The 18,729-nt window shown below is 51.3% G+C and overlaps 1 protein-coding gene and 1 pseudogene across 6 annotated transcripts in view; one reads left to right on the forward strand and one right to left on the reverse strand.

The window, feature by feature from the left end:
• Positions 1–18,609, forward strand: part of DCAF8 (DDB1 and CUL4 associated factor 8) — a 41,682-nt gene extending 23,073 nt beyond the window's left edge. For all 6 annotated transcript variants that reach the window (XM_060644543.3, XM_060644540.3, XM_060644542.3 and 3 more), the window contains 8 exons: positions 1,481–1,591; positions 9,065–9,137; positions 9,613–9,670; positions 10,178–10,285; positions 11,595–11,725; positions 15,434–15,553; positions 15,917–16,033; positions 16,650–18,609. In XM_060644543.3, the coding sequence (XP_060500526.1) occupies positions 1,481–1,591; positions 9,065–9,137; positions 9,613–9,670; positions 10,178–10,285; positions 11,595–11,725; positions 15,434–15,553; positions 15,917–16,033; positions 16,650–16,766 (835 nt within the window). In that variant the 3' untranslated portion in view covers positions 16,767–18,609. The remainder of the gene's footprint in view (positions 1–1,480; positions 1,592–9,064; positions 9,138–9,612; positions 9,671–10,177; positions 10,286–11,594; positions 11,726–15,433; positions 15,554–15,916; positions 16,034–16,649) is intronic.
• On the reverse strand, positions 4,436–4,811 carry LOC132686671 (small ribosomal subunit protein eS25 pseudogene; annotated as a pseudogene).
• Positions 18,610–18,729: the final 120 nt, after the last annotated feature.

The raw sequence follows: 18,729 nt of genomic DNA on the forward strand, positions 1-18,729 counted from the left end.
GCTGGTTTTATTCCTTAAACTCTTTTGGGATGTGTTTCCTACCTTGTGTTTTTGAGGGTTGTGTATGTGTGCGTATTTCCTAATGACGTTCATTTTTAATGATTTCCATCTACTGTTTTAATGAAAGGTTACAGAGATTTTAAAATCAAGTAAAATCTCTCCACTTTGCTTAGCGCATTTCTAGGCTGGAGTGACTTTGACCAGGCAGAGAGGATGCTAAAATCATTTCTTTACCAAGAAACTCGTTGTCATGGTTCTATTTCTTTCAGTTTCCATAGCAACAAGATGAGCAAAACTCTAGAATTAAAAACGAAAGCTAGAACCCAGCCCTTTCCTTCCCAGTCTTTCATTTCCTGTAAATTTACTAACCTCTGTGATGTCACATTTGACTGGCTGGACACTTAGACCTGGGAAGCCGTAGTGCCACCTTTAAGCTGGGACAGAATAGAATGATTTAGTCCGAGTCTTCTGGCTACAACTTCAGAATTTTAGAGAGTTTCCTCAGGACCCCAGTACCCTCCTAAGGACTGCCTTTTGTGGTACAATCAGAGGAGTAATTTAGAGAGGATTAGCCAGCCTTGTAGACAGCTGTCTTCTTAGGAATCTCCTCTCCTAGCTCACTTCGGGTACAGGAAGAATGCTGGTTTCCTCCGGGCTGTCCCTGTGCCAGGAAACTGTGGCTTGTCAGTCTTCAGTGTGCATGTTTAGAGCTGGGTTGTGACGCTTCTGTGGAATCCGGGAGACAGATTTAACCCTAAGGTCCCTTCTGGCCACTGTTTTCATGATCGGTCCTCTTGCTGACTGCTCCCAGATGATTGGGAGGGTGTTTTTATCTAGGACGGGAAGGTGTGGGCAGGGTCGTCATGTTGGGCTCCAGCTAAACTGACACCACCTGGGGAGCAGTACTTTTGTGTACGTGTACCTTACATGTCTTGGGGAACACCGGAAAATGACTTCACTACGCATTTGTTTTTCCATTCCTCAAAGTAGCATTTATTAAATATACGTGGAAGTGATTTTGTCTTGTTCTTGTTCCAGTGTTCAAAACTAACAAAACCACTTTTCCCGTTTCTAAGTTTTTATTTATTTATTTATTTATTTATTTATTTATTTATTTAGAGAGAACATGCACAAACATGTGAGTGGGGGCGGGAGAGGGGGGGTGGGGGGGGGGGAGAGAGAGAGAGACTGAGAGAGAAAGAGAGAGAAAGAAAGAATCCCAAGCAGGCTCGTCGCTGTCAGCTCAGAGCCTATCACCGGACTTGAACTCACGAATCGTGAGATCATAATCTGAGCAGAAATCAAGAGTCAAATGCTTAACCGACTGAGCCTCCTGGTGCCCCAAGACCACTTTTTTCTTTCTTTCTCAATCAGAATCTGGTTTCTTCGTAGCTTTGTCTGCATTACTCTCTGCTCTCTCTTGCCATGACCATCTGGGTATTTTCGAGAATATAACTTTTCTACTTTTCTACTCTTAAAGGAAACTGGTGGTGACAAAAGAGAAGGAGAAGAAAGTGGGGCTCTATACGATCTATGTGAATCCTGCCAATACCCACCAGTTTGCAGTGGGTGGACGAGATCAGTTTGTAAGGTGAGTCTGGCTCCTTTGTGTCTGTGAGGAGTTTGAGACTTGACGCGTTGGCTGCCGCCAGGTGTCTCTCGTGGGAATGTGTGAATGGCCTAGGAGTCCATTGCCGGCCATCTTGAGTTTTTTATCGTCTTCCAAAGAGTTTAAGCTCCTTCTGAGGCATTCTGTTCCCTAATGTAACGGTCCTGATGTGGGGGGGGTGGGGGGTAGCTTACCATATTATAGAGATGATCAAGTTTTAAAGAAGTTTGATAAATTGGCCAAGGTCCCTACAGAGCAGCTGAGACATAAACCCAGGTTTACTAGCAAATGCTCTATTAGTAAATATTTTCCACCATTTTTCATGTCTAAGTTAACATGTACTAAAAATTTTGAATGGTTTCAGATACAGATCTGAGTGGGAGTACTCACTGTGAACTCAGGGTTTTTGACTCCCACCGTCATGAACCAGTTTTCTTTTTTCATAGTGATACCTTCGTCACTGTGAACATTTGCTGTAACGCTTGCTGTTGAGGCCCATCCTGAGGAAAACCGGAGTTCAGAGATTCAGTCCTCATGTGCACCACTTAGCTTCCTTCTAGCCCTTCGTCACAAACTTAGTCACGTCACAAAACCCCTACCCAGTTGGCCTGCGTGAACTGTATTTCTGTGGCTCTACCATCCCCCTTTGCTGAGTAATCATCAGTTTAAAAGGGAGGAGACAGAGGATCACTAGGAAAATAAATGACCTTTTGCTTTCCTGGTGGTGGGTGGAAAGCATTATCTTCCTTTTTCAACGAAAACACATTTTTATAACTGTGTTCTGAAATTAATTTCATTGATAAGTGTCTTGGGGATAGATTCAGTTTTTAGAAATGCATGAGAGATGACCTTCCGTTGTTCAAGAATCCTGCCACAAGAGAATTGGGCAACTTTGTTACTCTCTACTTCCTGTCTCCCTTGCTTTTCAAATTCCTGTCCTTTCTTCACCAATAACAGATACATAGTGGTAGTTTTTGTTTTGTTTTGTTTTTTAAATAAGAAGCAGTTGATCAACAGGGGTTGTACTTGTCAGAACGACCAGGTGGTGCCTCCTGCAAATAGGGCATTTACTGAAATTCCTGATTTGGATTTCCTGCCTAGAGCCCTGAATTGCTTGAAAAGTCCGTGTCTGTAGATCATTCATCCACGGGTCCTTGATGTTTGGAGGAGACTGAAGCAGTTGGCTTTATTGAGAACTGCAGTTGATAATGCCTTAATCCGAAGCTAATACTTGGCCATGGCTAGAGAAAAGCTGGAAATTAGTTTTAGCATGTCAGCACAAGGGGAAATACTTCGATTTTCTGTTTCTTACCAGCTTCAGTATCCTCTGTCCCTTTGTACATCCCAGATTCTGAGGAGATACAGGCTATTTACTTGGCAGAAGCCTGTGTGGGTTTTGAGGCCCCCTGACCCTGTATAAGCAGATGGCCCTTGTAGCATCCCAGCTCTTCTCTGACGTTAGGGTCGTCTCCAGTTTCTCTGGCACCTCTTCGGTTCAGCCAGTTGAATGTTTTGGGATTTCCCCATCAGAGCTCACCTTTTCGGTACAAATTTGAAAATATCGTTACCGTAGAGTTTACATCATACGCCAGTAGCTTTCATTCCTAGCCTAAAGGAATTCCTTCAAGGGAACACAGAGAAATAGCTCACTCGTCCTCAAGGCCTTTGCATCATGAATACGAAATTTTGTTTTAGTATTGTGAGGGAGCGTGGAAAGGGAGCCTAGAGAGACATGCTTTTCGGTCTGTGACCCCAAAAAGGTGGGGGAAGGAGGGGAAAGAAGGGAAAAAGTAGGCAAATGGAGACGGTGGAGGTGCGAGTGCCTCCTACTAAATCTTGTTTGGGTTGGTTAACGAATCGAAAGGAGTGAAGAAGAGGAGGATGTATCAGCTGAATGAATCCTGTGGTGGTTGGTGGACAGGTAAATATATTGGTAAAGGACTCGGAGTGGGTAGATGGTCCCTTTGCCTCCCTGTCCTTCGGCTGATCTTCACAGAACAGAGAACACTAGATTACCGGCGGGTGGCGGGGAAGAGGAGGTGAGGCGGGAAGAGGAGGTGAGGCGGGAAGAGAGAGACTGTAACGTGACGAGTGGGCGGGTACCTGGAGGATCGTGGGGGGAGGTAACGTAAGGGTGCTGGGTGCTGAGGTCATGCCGAAGCCACTCTTTGTCTGATTTAAAACGCGAAGGGCATAGAAAGACTCACTGCCGTGGAGATGTCACTTCTTCCCAGCTGGATCTGCTGATTTGGTGCAGTTCTGATCAACATCCCAGCACGTTATTCTGTGGATAGTGACAAACCCTTTCTAAAGTTGATGCAGAGAGGCGGGAGACCCATAATAGTCAACACGGTGTCGAAGGGGAAGAACGAAGCTGGAGGACTGACGCTGCCCGATTGCAAGACTTACCGTAAAGCCACAGTAATGAAGATGGTGTAGTGCTGGCAGAATAACAGACAGACAGATCAGTGGGCTAGACTAGAGGGCCCAGAAGTAGACCTGTGTGAGTGGAGTCCCCTTACCTCTGACAAAGGATCGTAGGCAGTCCAGGGGAGCCGAAGTAACCTCTTCCACAGATGGTACTGAGACAGCTGGGCATCCGCATGGGAAAAAAAAAAGGGAATCTAGGCACACACTTCACACCCTTCACAAAAACTGACTCGGGTGGATCATAGACCTACCAGTAAAACCCCAAACTATAAAACTCTTAGGTGATCACGTAGGAGAAAACCCAGATGACCTTGCTGGGGTATGGTGATGCCTTTTTACTTCAATTTGGATTTAATAAGTTTTTATCGTCTAAAACGTACAGTTGGTGGAATCTATTCATGCGTCTTCGCCAGCGGCCGGGGCATCTCCGTCCTTGGTGTTCCTGGTGTAAATAGCTTGAGCTCTGTACTTTGAAACCAGTTTGATAAATCCTTCGCTAAGGAGCTCCCGGAGGGCTGCCTTGGCCAGAAAACCTCAAATCCCCGGTGTCTCAGGGCGGACAACAGCCAGAGTCTGAGCTTATAGTTGGGAACGGCCTTCCGGAGTTTGTCATGAGTTGCTTTGTCAAACAAGACCAGGTTATGGAGCTTGTCCCAAACTTGGCCTTTGGACACTTCTTTTTGGCCTTGCCCCCAGATTTGTTCACTGGGTCTTTGTCTTTTTTGGCTCACTTTCTGGCATCTTTCTTCTTCTCGTCGTCCTTGGGTGGCATTGCAAAGCTCAGAGAGCAGCGGGTACCCCTGCGGGCCTTGCTGAGATGTTGGACCAAAAGTGGTGACGCCTTTTCAGACACAACACCAGAGACACAGTTTGTGAAAGAAATAGTTGATAAGGTGGACTTTATTAAAATGAAAAACTTCTGCTCTGTAAAAGACGCTGTCGAAGAGAATTAGAAAACAAGCCACAGATTGGGATTAAATATTTGCAAAAGACCTATCTGAGAAAAGACCGTTGTTTAAAATACATAAAGAACTTTTAAAACTCCACGATAAGAAAACAGCTCAATTAAAAAAAATGGCTCAGAGACCTTAACAGACGCCTCACTGAAGAAGGTATATAGGTGGCAAGTAAATACATAAAAAGGTGTTCCACTTGTGTCACGGGGAAAATACATACTAAGCAGCGAGAGAACGCGGACCACGGCAAATGCTGGCAGGTATGTGGAGCCACGGGAACCCTAACAATTGCTGGGAATGCAAAATGGTAGAGCCGCGTTGGAAGACAGCGTGATCGTTTCTCATAGAAGTCAACGTGCTGTTCCATTTGATCCAGCAGCCATGCTTCTTGGTATTTATCCAGAGGAGCTGGAAACTTCTGTCCACAACGAAACCTGTACACGATGCGCATCGCAGCTTTATTCACCATTACCAAAACTTGGGAACAACCAAGGTGTCCCTCAGTGGGTGAATGCATAAACTGGGACATCCAGATAATGGGATAGGATTCAATGCTAAAAACGAAATGAGCTAACGAGGCACAAAAAGACATGGAGGGACGTGAAATGCATATTACTAAGTAAAAAAAAAAAAAAAAAAAAACCAATCTGAAAGGCTACATCCTATGCGATCCCAGCAACATGATATTCAGGAAAAGGCAGTAAACTACGAGGACAGTAAAAATACTAGTGGTTGTTCTGGGAGAGGCGAGAAGAACAGGCAGAGCACAGAGGATTTGGGGGACAGTGACAGTGCTCTGTATGATCCCATAATGATGGGTAGGTGTCATCATCCATCTGTCCCAACCTGTAGAAAGTACCACGTCAGGAGCGAGCCGTCAGGTGAACTGTGGACTTTGGGTGATCATGATGTGTCAGTGTAGGTTCATCCTTGGTAAGAGCAAACACAAACAACTCTGGTGGGTGTTGTTGATAATGGTGGGGATCATGCTCACGTGTGGACAGAGAGTGTATGAGAAATCTCTGTCAGCCCTCTCAACTTGACTGTAAGCCTAGGACTGCTCTAAAAAATAAAGTCTCTGCCATTTGAAATTTCTTCCTGTCCTATGCTCAGAAAATAAGGGAAAAATTCGTATTCGTCTTTGTATCGGTGCTGTCTGGCTCAGTAATTGACAAGCTACACTGCCTGTTTTTTTCCTAAGTAAGGTTTTATTGGAGCACAGCCCTGGCTGTTCATCTACGTGTTATCCAAGGCTGCTTTTATGCTACAGTGGCAGAGTTCAGTAGTTGTATCAAGGACCAGGTGGCTTGTCAGCTTAAAATATTCACTATCTTGCCATTTAAGAAAAAGTTTACCAACCCCTAGTCTAGCTTCACAGCTAGAATATAGTAGTTTTTTTTTTTTTTAAGTTTATTTAAATAATTTTGAGAGCGAGAGCACATGCACGGGGGTGGGGGGTGGGCAGAGAGAGAGAGAATCCCAAGCAGACTCCATGCTGTCAGCACAGAGCCTGACATGGGCTTGATCCCATGAACTGGGAGATCTGACCTGAGCCAAAAATAAAGAGCCCAATGCTTAACCGGCTGAGCGCCCCCAGGCGCCCCGTAGAATATAGTAGGTTCTTGATAAATACCGAAGAAAGGGGAAGGAATGTAAAGATTTCCTCATAAAGAGGAGGGGCAGAGCGCATTAGATACTGAGGAATACTGAATGGTCCATATACCAAAATATTGCATATTTAAATGTGTTTTACAGGACACCTGGGTGGCTTAGTCGGTTAAGCGTCCGACTTTGGCTCAGGTCATAATCACAGGTCGTGGGTTTGAGCCCCTCATCAGGCTCTGTGCTGACAGCTCTGAGCCTGGAGCCTGCTTCAGATTCTGTGTCTCCCTCTTTCTCTGCCCCTCCCCTGCTCACGCTCTGTCTCTGTCTCTCTCTCTCAAAAATAAATAAACATTAAAAAATAAGTAAATATGTTTTACTAATTTGCTGACTTACAAAGTTTACGATTGCTTAGTGACATTTAAGAATTGTTGGTTTAGTTTAGAGGGAAAAAATTGATTATCAGATGCTCTGTTTGTTGAAGAGTACTAATTAGCAATATAGCAGTCTCCTATTTGTGGGTTTTTTTTTTTTTTTTTTTTTTTGATAGCTAGGGGAGGGGCAGAGAGAGAGGGAGACGCAACTAAGCAGGCTCCGCGATATCAGCACAGAGCCGTACACGGGGCTCAAACCCACGAAATGTGAAATGGTGACCGGAGCCGAAACCAAGAACCAGACGCTTAACCAACTGAGTCACCCAGGCACCTCTCCTATTTGTCTTTTCTTTATCCGGTGTTCATTTGGCAAAGATTTCTGGGTAATTCTCAACGCAGGAAGATATTAAGCAAGAAATTGTGGAGAATAGAAGTATGTATTGATTCATTCATTTCTTCATCCAGTGTTTACTAAGCACCTGCTATGTGCTAGACACACACTTGACTAGACATACAGGGAGCATTCTGGAGAAACAGGTATGTAAGGATTAAAAATATTAAGTAACTACCCAGGATTACTCATCTACTAAGTAGCAGAGTTAGTATTTGAACTCAGATCGTACGCCTCAGATATGGTAGAAACCCTTTCACCATGCTGTTCTTTCTCACAGAGGAAATATTAAAGACAAAATTAGCGTATCAGGTAGAGGGAGCGGTGTGTGTGGAGGTGAGAGAGTGAGGTTGCGACATGGTGTCTTCAGAGAAGCATCGCTTTTTTGTTTTGTTTTTGTGTAATGTGTAGGATCTTTTGAGAAGAGGTGGAGAGTTGTATGTACTAAGGAGTTTGGACTTTATTTAGTAGAAAATACAGAGTCACCGAGTAGATTTTAAGCCGGGAATTTACACAAAATAATTGCATTTTGGAATGATCCTGGTGACGACATGAGCAAGGAGGTCAGAAGGATACAAATAATCTCAGCGAAACCTCTCTCTAGGTTGCGGTTTCCCTATACAGAGGCTGGGGAGCTGAAGACCCGGCCTCTGGGGAACATGGGCATTTTAGAGAGACAGACGAGCTCATGAACACCAGTAAGGGGCCGTTGGCCATCAAGGAAAGACACCGTTTGAGGGCAGGAGTGGTGAACGCTGTCGGGATGCGAGAGAGACGCCTCGAGACCCTGCTGTGGGTGGAGGCCGTCAGGTCCTGGTGACTTGAGCCAGACAAGTGTCAGTAGAGGGCTGAGGGCCGAGGCTGGACTGCAGTGGATTGAGAAGTGAATAGGGAGTGAGGAGGTGAAAACGTTGATGCAGGTTGCTCTGCTTAGTAATTTGACTACGACAGGGAAGGGCAGAAAAGGCAGCGGTGGGGGCCGGTCAGTGGAGGGAGGGTTTTTGGGAAGTGGGCGGACAGGCACGAGGAGCAGGTTGAAGAGTAGACGGACGGAATCAGGTCCTGCAGGGAGGAAGTTAAGAGCAGCTGCGGAGAGGAGGCGCGGAGACTGGAGGGAACACGCTGCCGTGTGTGGTTTCTCCCGGATGTCCAGCGCCTGGCGGGACGCTCGCGCACATCTGCCCCAGATGTTGGGATGGATGGTCAGAGGTTGGGTTGCAGAGATGAGGGAAGGGGACCGTGGTTGGATGGGAATGAAGGCAGGAGAGAGGACGTCTGGAGGAGATCCTGGTGTGGTGGGTGTTCGTAATTGTCGCCGTGGGGAACGAGAGGGAGAACCAGCCAAGTAAGGGGCCAAGACGGGACCGAAGACCCGAGGACTTGCACGAGCCCGGCCTGGTAGCAGCGGACCCTGTTGGGGAGCTTTCGGTGGAAATCAACAGTAAGCGATTACAAGCTGGGAGAGGAGAGAAGCCGCTTCGGGCTGATGGGGTTTAGGATTACCACCTGGAGAAGAGCTAGGTTTGAAAGGGGGTAGGAGAGGCGGGCCTTCAGGGAAGAGCGGGAGCCAGAAGCTTGGTTGGGGACGGTCCTTTATCTGTCCTGACCTCCCACTGGCTGTGGTTCCCGCCACTACGCATTGCAGCTCTTCAAGGGAATGGTTTGTAAGTTGTAACATCTCCGTCGTTTCCGCCCACGGCAGGATTTACGACCAGAGGAAAATCGATGAGAATGAGAACAACGGAGTGCTCAAGAAATTCTGTCCTCACCACCTGGTAAGGTTCACGAGGGGCCGGTGGTTCCAGGCTTCCCCGACTCAACCCCAAGGCTGTCCCCAAACTTGTCGGCCTGGCGGGTGGAGCTTGGACTTTGGAGTCAGACCCCTGGACTTGAATCCTGGCTCCACCACTTACTGGCTTTGCGGTCTCCGGCAGCCGCTTCACCTCCGTTAGCTAGGTTTTCTTAGCGACAAAGTGCGGAGGTAAAGATAACTGCCTTGCCCCGTGACGGTGGGGCCGAGTGAGATAGGGCGGATGTAGGATGGCTGGCATCCTACAGAAGACGGCCAGCCGAAAGCCCTCTCCCCCGAGGCGGCCGCGTTTCACGGGCTGTACTCCTGTCCGTCTGTCTCTTCCGCTCTCTCACTCTCTGGGAGAAGATGTAGGGGAGTTTGAAGGAAAACCTGTTTCCTGAAGGTGGTGTGACAAGTGGGGGGGTGGGGCATCAGTCAGTATCTGCTCCTTATTGCAGGTGAACAGTGAGTCCAAAGCAAACATCACCTGTCTTGTGTTCAGCCACGACGGCACAGGTACGTGCGCAGGGCCCGGCTCCGAGGCTGGCGCGCCCCCTCTGTCCAGGGAGCTGCCGGGCCAGTGAGGCGCGTGCCCTCCGGCGCTCACCGCCGTGCCCTGGCTCCGAGTGGAGCAGCTGGGGAGTAGTCGCTGCTGGTGAGCACACGAGCGGGAGGACACAGCAGACGACCCCCGGAGGCGCCGGGCGCCACCCGCAGATCAGATTTCGCAGCGCCCGTCCCGAAGCCCAGGCTCCTTGCCTGAGCAGGTGCTCACGCCTTCGGCTCCTCCTCGAGTCAGTGGGTGTGACCTTCCTGAGCATCCTGCTACCCCTGGGTTGGCAGCGTGTTCTCAGTCTACCCTGGACACCTGACCTGCCTGCCGTTCCAACCGAGTGAGATGGGTGCCATCCCCGGGTATTAGGAGGGGGCACTACCGGCCAGAAGCTGCACCCCAGCCCCCGACTCCTGGTCCCGGCTGTTTTTCAGCCTTTGCCTTCACTACTGTCTGCTTGTTCTTGGCAGAGCTCCTGGCCAGTTACAACGACGAAGACATTTACCTCTTCAACTCGTCTCACAGCGACGGGGCCCAGTATGTGAAGAGATACAAGGGCCACAGAAATAATGCCACAGGTGAGGCTGTCTTTTAGTTGCTGTCCGGTGGCTTGGAGAACTGCAGTGTTTCAATCAGGTTGTGCAGATAAGAACTACCTGAGGGACTTGGCAGGGGGAGGGTGTCCCTGATTAATTAGCCGGGGGTTTTCACGGGCCTGCTGTGCTCAAGCACGGAGGGCCCGAAGCCCCTCGATCCCTGCAGTGAGGTTACTTCCTCTGGGCGTAAGGGGACGTGGGTGACTATTTTTCCTGGGGCTGCAGGCGACTGCAGGCTTACCAGGCTTGTCGGGGAGGCTGGGAAAGCCGTCCGCTGCCGGTGGTACCGAACTGCCTGAAATAGGGGGGAGCTGCTCACTCTAGGGTGGAGGGGGCGGTGGGCCTCTGGGAGGAGGCAGAGGAGGAGGGTGGTGCTGGGGTCTCCTCCCCAGTCTGTGGCGGGAACGGCCGTCTGGGTTCTGCGTGCGGCTGCCTAGCTTCGCCGTGCCACGGACTCACTGCCGACCTTTCGGAAATGCCGAAGCGTGGCTTCTGTCTTCAGACATCCGATTCAGCTGGCGTGGGGTACAGCGTGATTGGAGTTCTCGAGAAGCTCCCTACTGGACTCTCGTGTACAGAAAAGTTGGGGTGGCCACGGCTCTGTTGCTGCCACCACTCCCAACAAGTATCTGTCATAATTTTGACTTGGAGGGACGTGTCCTTTCCTTCCGAGTGAGTGAGGAGAGCGGGAGAACTTGGGCTTGGAACTTAGTCCACGGGCAGCCAGGGCGAGGGTGCAGCCCCGTGCTCAGCGCGGAGCTTGGGCCCCAGCTCCCCTAGCCACGTCCCAGAGTGGAGCCCTGTTGTTCAGTCTTGGGTACGGGCGCTTCTTACGGGCAGCTGTGGCATATTCCTCCGTCGTCCTTAGCCCCGCTGCCGGCCCAGGAAGCACTGACGGGGTCCTAAGGAAGCACACAAACCAAGGATGGGCCGGGAGTGTGGAACAGGGCTGCCTAGTCGGGGGATTCAGGCCAGGACAGGTAAGGCATTCGTGAGGCCGGGGGTGCCCCGCAGGGTATAGACCACGGTGATTGAGGCTGCCACCGAGGGACCGGAGCCCCTCTGCCCCACGGAGCTCTTCGAGGGACTAGAAGCAGGCTCTGGGAATGGCATGACTCTTGCTCTGTCTGTTGTATACGCACAAGCCCTTGATTTGGTTTGTGAAAATGAAAGGGATTCTGTGGCTCTTTGCTGACTCGGAGTTTGTGAATAACTAAATTCCCTATGAGGTAAATACATACAGGCCCGATGCCAACTTCCGTGTGGTTTCTTCCCTCGTTCATCGTTTCAGTAAAAGGCGTCAATTTCTATGGCCCCAAGAGCGAGTTTGTGGTGAGCGGCAGTGACTGCGGGCACATCTTCCTCTGGGAGAAGTCCTCCTGCCAGATCGTGCAGTTCATGGAGGGGGACAAGGGAGGCGTGGTGAGTACGCTGTGCCGGCCTGGCCGGCTCCCTGCTCTTCTCGCCATTGAGGTAGGTGTTCGCAGGGCCCCCGAGTTCACTGTGGCGGCGCGATGCCCTGTCTTGGAGTCTGGCCAGCCACATCGAAGGCACCAGGGGGTGCTGAGGTTTGCCTGGAATGTTTTCTCCCGTGTTCTGCCTTCTGCCCCTCTGAGGCATGGTTTGTTCGGGAGAGAAAGGGACTGTAGGGAAGAGCCTGTGGCCTGAATGCGGGGTCTCTAGCCATGCACCTTTTCTGAAAGGAGAGCATGGGAGTTCGGGGCACTCCCATCGTGCCCAGTGCCAAAGGGGTCTCCGTGCCACGTGCCTCATCCCTTAAGAGTAGCCGAGTAGGCATCTTGACTGGATCCTGGGTCAGTGGATACAAGGTAGAAGGAGCACTTTTCAGGCAGTTGGGAGAGTCAGAATATGGTCCACACATCCTTTCGTGGGGCGTTCAATGTTAGGTTTCTGTCATGTGACAATAGCGTTTTATTTATATAGGAGAATATCCTTGTACTTAGGAGATACGTATTAAATACGTAAAGGTGAAATGTCATGTTTATATTTAAATGAATATAAACCCATAACATCTACATTTAGATAGGGACAGAGCAAATACGGTGATTTGTTGTGGTGGTGGTTTAAATACTGACTGAGCAGCCTGCTGTACAGCCCATGAGCAGATCACAGTCTGCCTGTCCTTTGAATTCCAGACACCCTTCGTAGGGGTAGGGCAGAAAGGAAGCATGAGGGGTCCTGAATTGGGGAGTGAAGTACGGTCAGCTCTTAAGATCCATCTAGCTCATCGTGTATTTTTTTTCTTTTTTGAGACCCAGACTCTGAAAAGGAATTTAGTGGCTTCCTATTGTAAGATTTTTGGACTGCAGAAGATCTGAAAGAGGCAGTTTGGGAGACTGCCTTGTACTGATTACCCGAGTCTGGTTAGGAGCCTCTCAGGAACGGCTGAGACAGCTTGGTCTCTCTCCCTTTTCATTCCGTCTCAGCTCCGGGCAGTTGCAAAGAGCCCATCTCTTCATGAGGTGTCCAGACAGTGGTGGTAGAATTTAAAATGGTGCTTTGCAGTCAGGCTCCCTTTCCTTGCGTGTTTCTTGCCTTCACGTGAAGCTCTTTCAGGTTTTTTTCTGGTTTTGTCTTAAGTTTTCGGGACCTGGGGCCAGTAGAGATCCCAGGCTTCTCTGGCCTGGACGCATGGGGAGAGGGTGTGGAGCTTGAAGGTGTATGTCACTGTTGCCCGCTTCCTGTCCTGCCCTTCCGTAGGTCCTCCTCTATCATCTGCAGTGAACAAACTAAAACACTGGAGTCTTCATGAGAATTCTGCAGTAGGCACGTAGTCAGAAGGAAGTCAGAAGGAAGTCAGAGGGCCCAGTGAATCCTTTCTAGATCATAAACTGTCTTGCGTTCCATTCCGGAGAGACGCAGGGCCGAATGCCCTCTCCCAAACCACTCTGCAGGCCGGTTTGCTTTCAGCTCTGCCAATATCAGGGTCTGATGGGTAATCCAGGTTCTCAGGTGGAGAGGGCAGCCGCTTGGGATAGGCGGGCCCCACGCCTGGATCTGGTGGTCACGAGAGTGAGAGACCAGAACGAGAGATCTAGAGGCTGCACCCCGAAGAGCGTTTCCCAGCTTGTTCTTGTCCCCATGTGAGCTTGATGATCTGTGTGTTCCCACCTGGCCGCCTCCGTGTTTTTGGCCCTAACTTCCCTGCAGCTGCTCGCCGGGCACCAGCCTCCAAAGAAGATGCATAGCAGCTCATCGTAAAGTAGAATATTACAGCCAGAAGGGATCTTAGAAGTTATCATCCGCCTTGCCCAGGTCTCTCGACTCTGGTTTTGCGTCAGTCTCTAGTCCTTTCTTTGTTCCCATTTAAGGACAAGGGGGTGGGGTTGATGTTAAAGGACAGTCCTTGGTCCCCCAGAGCACTTCACTGCTCTGTCCCATCCGCGTATCTCCCAGCCCAGGCCTCTTGAGGCTGGAGCTCGTCGCTCCGCTCAGGTTGTTACTGACCGGGTAGTGCTGGCGTTCAGACAGGCCCGGCCCAGAAGCTCTCTGTCGGCTCCCCCTGCAGGCTCCAACCCACATACTATATGGTATTGACTGCTGTCTCTCTTGCCTTTGGCTTTGTCCTTAGTCCCAAGTTCCAAGGAATTTTTTTTGATTTTGCTGACTTGCTCCAGGAGAGGTAGTCAGGGTGGAGGGCTCCTCAGGAGGCGGCGGAATGATCTCTGGTTTGTACGTGTAAGTTGTCACGTATCTTTGGATAATAATCTCCGGCAGTGGAGCTCCTGTCTGGGGTCTCCTCATGCCGCAGATGCTGAGAACTGTCCGCACTACCTGAAAAGAGCCCCAGTAGAAACTTCGCAGCGAGCTGATACGGGGCTTGAGAGAAAGAGAAGAGGGGAAACGGGGTTTCTGCTTTACTCTCAGGCTCGGGCTTCACTTCAGTCTTCTCTGAGCATTTATTTACTTGTAAAATGGAAGAACAAAGACGATTGGAAGCCCGGGTCAGTATTATTTTCCATGCTGGCCCCAGTTTCCCCTCAGCTGCGCTCTCTGCGTGTGCAGGCCAGGCAGAGGAGGTTGGTCCAGAGAGAAGGAAAAGATAAAAGAGGCTTTTTGCCAGGGGTTGTTTTTTTGGCCTACGGGGGCAGCTGCAAGGCGGGATGGGATGGGGTGGGGGGGGTGCGGGTGAGGACTGGCTAGGGCCACACCCTCTTCCTTCCGGGTGCCTTTCCTATCTATTCTTCGGCTGACTAAGCCCCAAAATGCTTTAGCAGCTAGATCTGGGACCAGCTCTTCCAGTGGCCCTGGGAGCTGCCTGCCCTGCCCTGCCCTGCCCTGCCCTGCCCTGCCCTGTTTGGAAGGCTGATGTTTCCAAGTTAGACAGCAGGGGGCATGGGTGCCCCCAGACAGAAGGAAGCTGCTGAAGCCAGAAGGCCTGCCTGTCTGCCTGCCACAGTCCCTTTCTCCTGCGCAGTCACTGTACCCAGAGGTGGTTTAGATTGATGCCGTGGCTGCCCCAGGAAGCTGTGTTCCTACACTGTGCCACCCTATGGCTGAGCCTGTTGGGCTTTCTGGGTGCACAGCAGGATGCCGTCGCCCTGGGGCGTGCAGGGTTCTCCAGCATCCGCGTGCCTCCACTGCCTCACCCCTCCCCAGCCTGTGCCTCCCTCCAGTCCAAGTAAACCGTGCCAAGTGAATGTGATTGTTCTCTCTTTTCTGGGGGCTCAGCGGCAGCTGCTGCTTTCTTCATTTTTAAAAATTTATTTGCCATTTGGTGAAAGGCACTGAGATGTTTTTTTTCCAGCCTTGGGCAAGTTGGGACTGTGGAATCCGGAGTAGATGAGGTCATCTGGACCTCATTGCCTTTTTGTGAAGCCAGCAGTGAGCTTGGCCAGTCACCCGCCTGCCCCTGGGGCTGTGTCTAGGGCAAGGCCACCCCTACCTATACCTGGGAGATGAGAGATGGGCCTGTTCTATCTACCCAGTCTGTGTCCAGCGTTTCTTCCACCCCCAGGGCCCTTGGCCTGCGTTCGTGGTGGTTGGGCCTGCCTTCCCAGCACTGTCTCAGCTCTGATTGAGGAATATGTTTGGCTCAAGGTGAGTAGTGGTTTTTAAGTCCTATTCCCATATACCCCTGAGCCTGTGGTTTCCTTTCCTCTTGACCAGGTAAACTGTCTTGAGCCCCACCCTCACCTGCCCGTGCTGGCAACCAGCGGCCTAGACCATGATGTCAAGATCTGGGCACCCACCGCTGAAACTTCCACTGAGCTGACAGGGCTGAAGGATGTAAGTAGCTGACTGCGGAGGTCCATGTTGCACTTTGAGTCTAACACCCTCCCCCACGCGGCTGTGATTGGCCCTCGGGGAGCATCCCCTGCGCAGGGGTCCAGGGGCAGCTGTGGAGTGCGCCGAGTTCACGGCGGAGTGGGGAAGGGGGGGTCTTTCGGAAGAATCGTTCTATTTTAGAGCTTCCTGACCTTCTCAGTGGATAAACCTGGGGCACCCTTTCCTAATCTGGTCTGGCTCCCCTTCGGCTTAACGGCTCCTGGAGGACGTTTTCAGGGGGATGGGGCGCCGTCCCTTCTGATCAGGGCCGGGGTCCCTAGTCATTACTCGCCACACTCACCCCCAGCACCCTCTCCGGTTCAGGTGATTAAGAAGAACAAGCGGGAGCGGGATGAAGACAGCTTGCACCACACTGACCTGTTTGATAGCCACATGCTCTGGTTCCTCATGCATCACCTGAGACAGAGACGCCACCACCGGGTAAGCTGGCGTTGGGGGGTGGGCGCCCGGGGGCGGTGACCCCCGCAAGGGTCACATGTCCTAGTGCACACTTCCTCGCCATTTTAAAAAGCGATCGGGTGGTTGTGGTTGGGTTGCTTATCCATTGTCCTGCACCCCCACCAGAGCCCTGGCGTAGCCTTGGAAGAGCCACCAGGCAGACGGGTGGGGTCTGCTCTCTGCTCTCCATCGCCACGAGTGAGAGCGCGGTGTTTGCAGAGGCGTGAGGGTGGGGAAGGAGTTGGGAAAAATGATAAGTGTCAGAGTGACTTTCTGTTTTTCCTTCTGCCCGAAGAGGCCTAGGGCAGGGGTTAGCAAACTCTGGCAGTTGGCATGCTGCCTGTTTTGGCAAAAGTTTTACTGGAATACAGCCATACCCGCCCATTCACGTTGTCTGTGGCTGCTTTCGTGCTACCACAGCAGAGCCGAAGACTTGCAATAGACATGTGCAATAGACGTGATCGGTAATAGTTATTATCTGGCCTTTTTAAGGAAAAGTCCGCCGACCCCTGGCCTAGAGCACCTGAGTTACAGTTAAGACCTAACAGGCTTGTCCTCTTTGTGGGGAAACTACTAACAAGCCTTTCCTACTCTACAGCGCTGGCGAGAGCCTGGGGTTGGGGCCACAGATGCAGACTCGGATGAGTCCCCCAGCTCCTCAGACACATCGGACGAGGAGGAGGGACCCGACCGGGTGCAGTGCATGCCTTCCTGAGGCCTCGGACCCGGGAGGGGCGGGCCGGAGCTGCCAACCCCGATCCTGCCTGGACAGCCCTTTCCTGTCTCAGGCCCTTACCTTCAGCAGAAACGCACTTTGGACTTTTTGCTTTAGATAAAAGAAAGACCTCCTGGGAGACAGACAGATCGGAGGGGGCGCGAACCTGCGGAGTAGCTAGGAGTAGGAGCCAGGCCCTGGCATGGGCTCCGCGGAGAGGTGCAGAGGGCTCAGCAGAAACAGCCTCTCCCCAAAGCCTTGTTTTTTTTGGGAGGGGGGAGCCTATTTTGTTAACTGGTTTGGGGTAGGGAATGGGGTTTCCTTTTCTTTAATCTCCCTTGTTTCTTGGGTGGGGGGCGGGGATAACTGGCTGTTCAGTACCAATGGGCCGGGGTGGGGGCGGTGGATGTGCCGTTCTCTCTTTGGTTTAGGTTGTTGACCTTTTTCTTTATGTTTTAAAAGTCTGTGACAGTTGCATTCCCCTGCCCCCCCCCTCCCGCCCCCGGACGACCCCATCCCAGGATCCTGTTATTCTGGGGAGTCCTCGGAGCCCCTAACCGCCCCACACTCTTCACTGTCCTTCCCACCCGTTCATCCTCTGTCCTTCCCACGGTGTTTCACACTCGATGACGTGTCCCTCATGCCCTTCTCTTCATCCCGTCACCCCTAACTAGGTCTGGTGAGGGGGGCTGGGGTGGCGGGAGGAGGGGCAGAAGTGGAGGAAGGATAGGAAGGATGTTACCTCTTCTGTTACTTAAAAAAAAAAAGTTGTTTGGTGGCAGCAATCTCCTTGCCCTGTCACTGTTAGAGGCCTAATTTTATATCTATAAATATATTAAAAAGCAAGTCAAACTTGGATGTAGCACGTTAAAATTCTTGTCAGTTTGAATACCTGTATGTCCTCCGTGACTGCAGGGAAGGGACTGAAGGTGGAGGGTGGGAGTCCTGCCCTCGCAGTCGCACAGGGCCCAGCCCGCCCTCTGTTTGCGGCCACCAGAGATGGGGGCCGACCCCTTGGGTTTTTGGAGGCTCCAGAACGGAAAGATCCTCGATTCTGCCCTTCCCTGCTTCCTGCCGCGGTTGCGGGGTTGGGAAAACAGGGAGTTCCTTTCAGTTCTTTGCCCCAGATCTCCTACCTCTCCTTGGGTCTTGTGGGTGCTCCCAGGATGCTCTCCCAACCAGAGGCTGGCCCGTCTTTAAAACTTGACTGAACTGTGGCTTCAGGAAGGTTCTGCCACTGCAGACTGTCTCTCCTCATACTGTACGTGACAGAGGACACGCTCGCTCTTACCTGTAGCTGCTTGATTCTCTAAGCCACCCACCCTGCCCCAGCAGCCCCCTTCCTCGTGGGAGGGGAGTATAGCAGAGAAAGGCCTCCTGGGGTGGCCTCTCTAGCTGGTCCACCTCTTGGCATCTTGCGACTGAGGGACAAATCGTTAATCTAAGGATGAAGATAGCTGGGGCTTGGACACCTGTCTCGTCACTGGTCGCTGAATGAAAGTCCTAAGTTGAATCTTTGCCCTTATTGCTTGTGCTGCTATCCGCCCCCCCCCCCCGCCCCGGCCCCCCCGGCCCCCAACCAGGAATTCTGCATCCTGAGGCGGCCCGATTCTCCTAGAACAGGCCAGGAAGGAAGGGCAGAGTGAAGGGATGGAAGGCACTCCTTCCTCCTGCCCCTTTTCTTAGCAACGCTCAGACCAGATGTCAGCTGCTGCGTTTCCTCCCCAAGGCGGGGACGCGCGCACTCCTGTTGCCGGCGGGGTCGTGGAGTGGCCTGAAAACCATGCACTCTGGAATTGGTTGTGTATTTTCTCTCAGTAAAGCTTTTTTTTTTTTTCTTCTTCTCCTTTCTGACTGCCGCTGTGTGTGCGACATGTGGCCCATTCATTCGTGATGGACCGGGTTGGTCTCTTGCACTATAGGCTCCTGGCCCTGTCTCCCTTACGGTTTGAGGTCTGGTCTG

Source organism: Panthera onca, chromosome F1 (genome assembly GCF_046562875.1).
Source record: "Panthera onca isolate mPanOnc1 chromosome F1, mPanOnc1 haplotype 2, whole genome shotgun sequence".
NCBI classification, from domain to species: Eukaryota; Metazoa; Chordata; class Mammalia; order Carnivora; family Felidae; genus Panthera; species Panthera onca.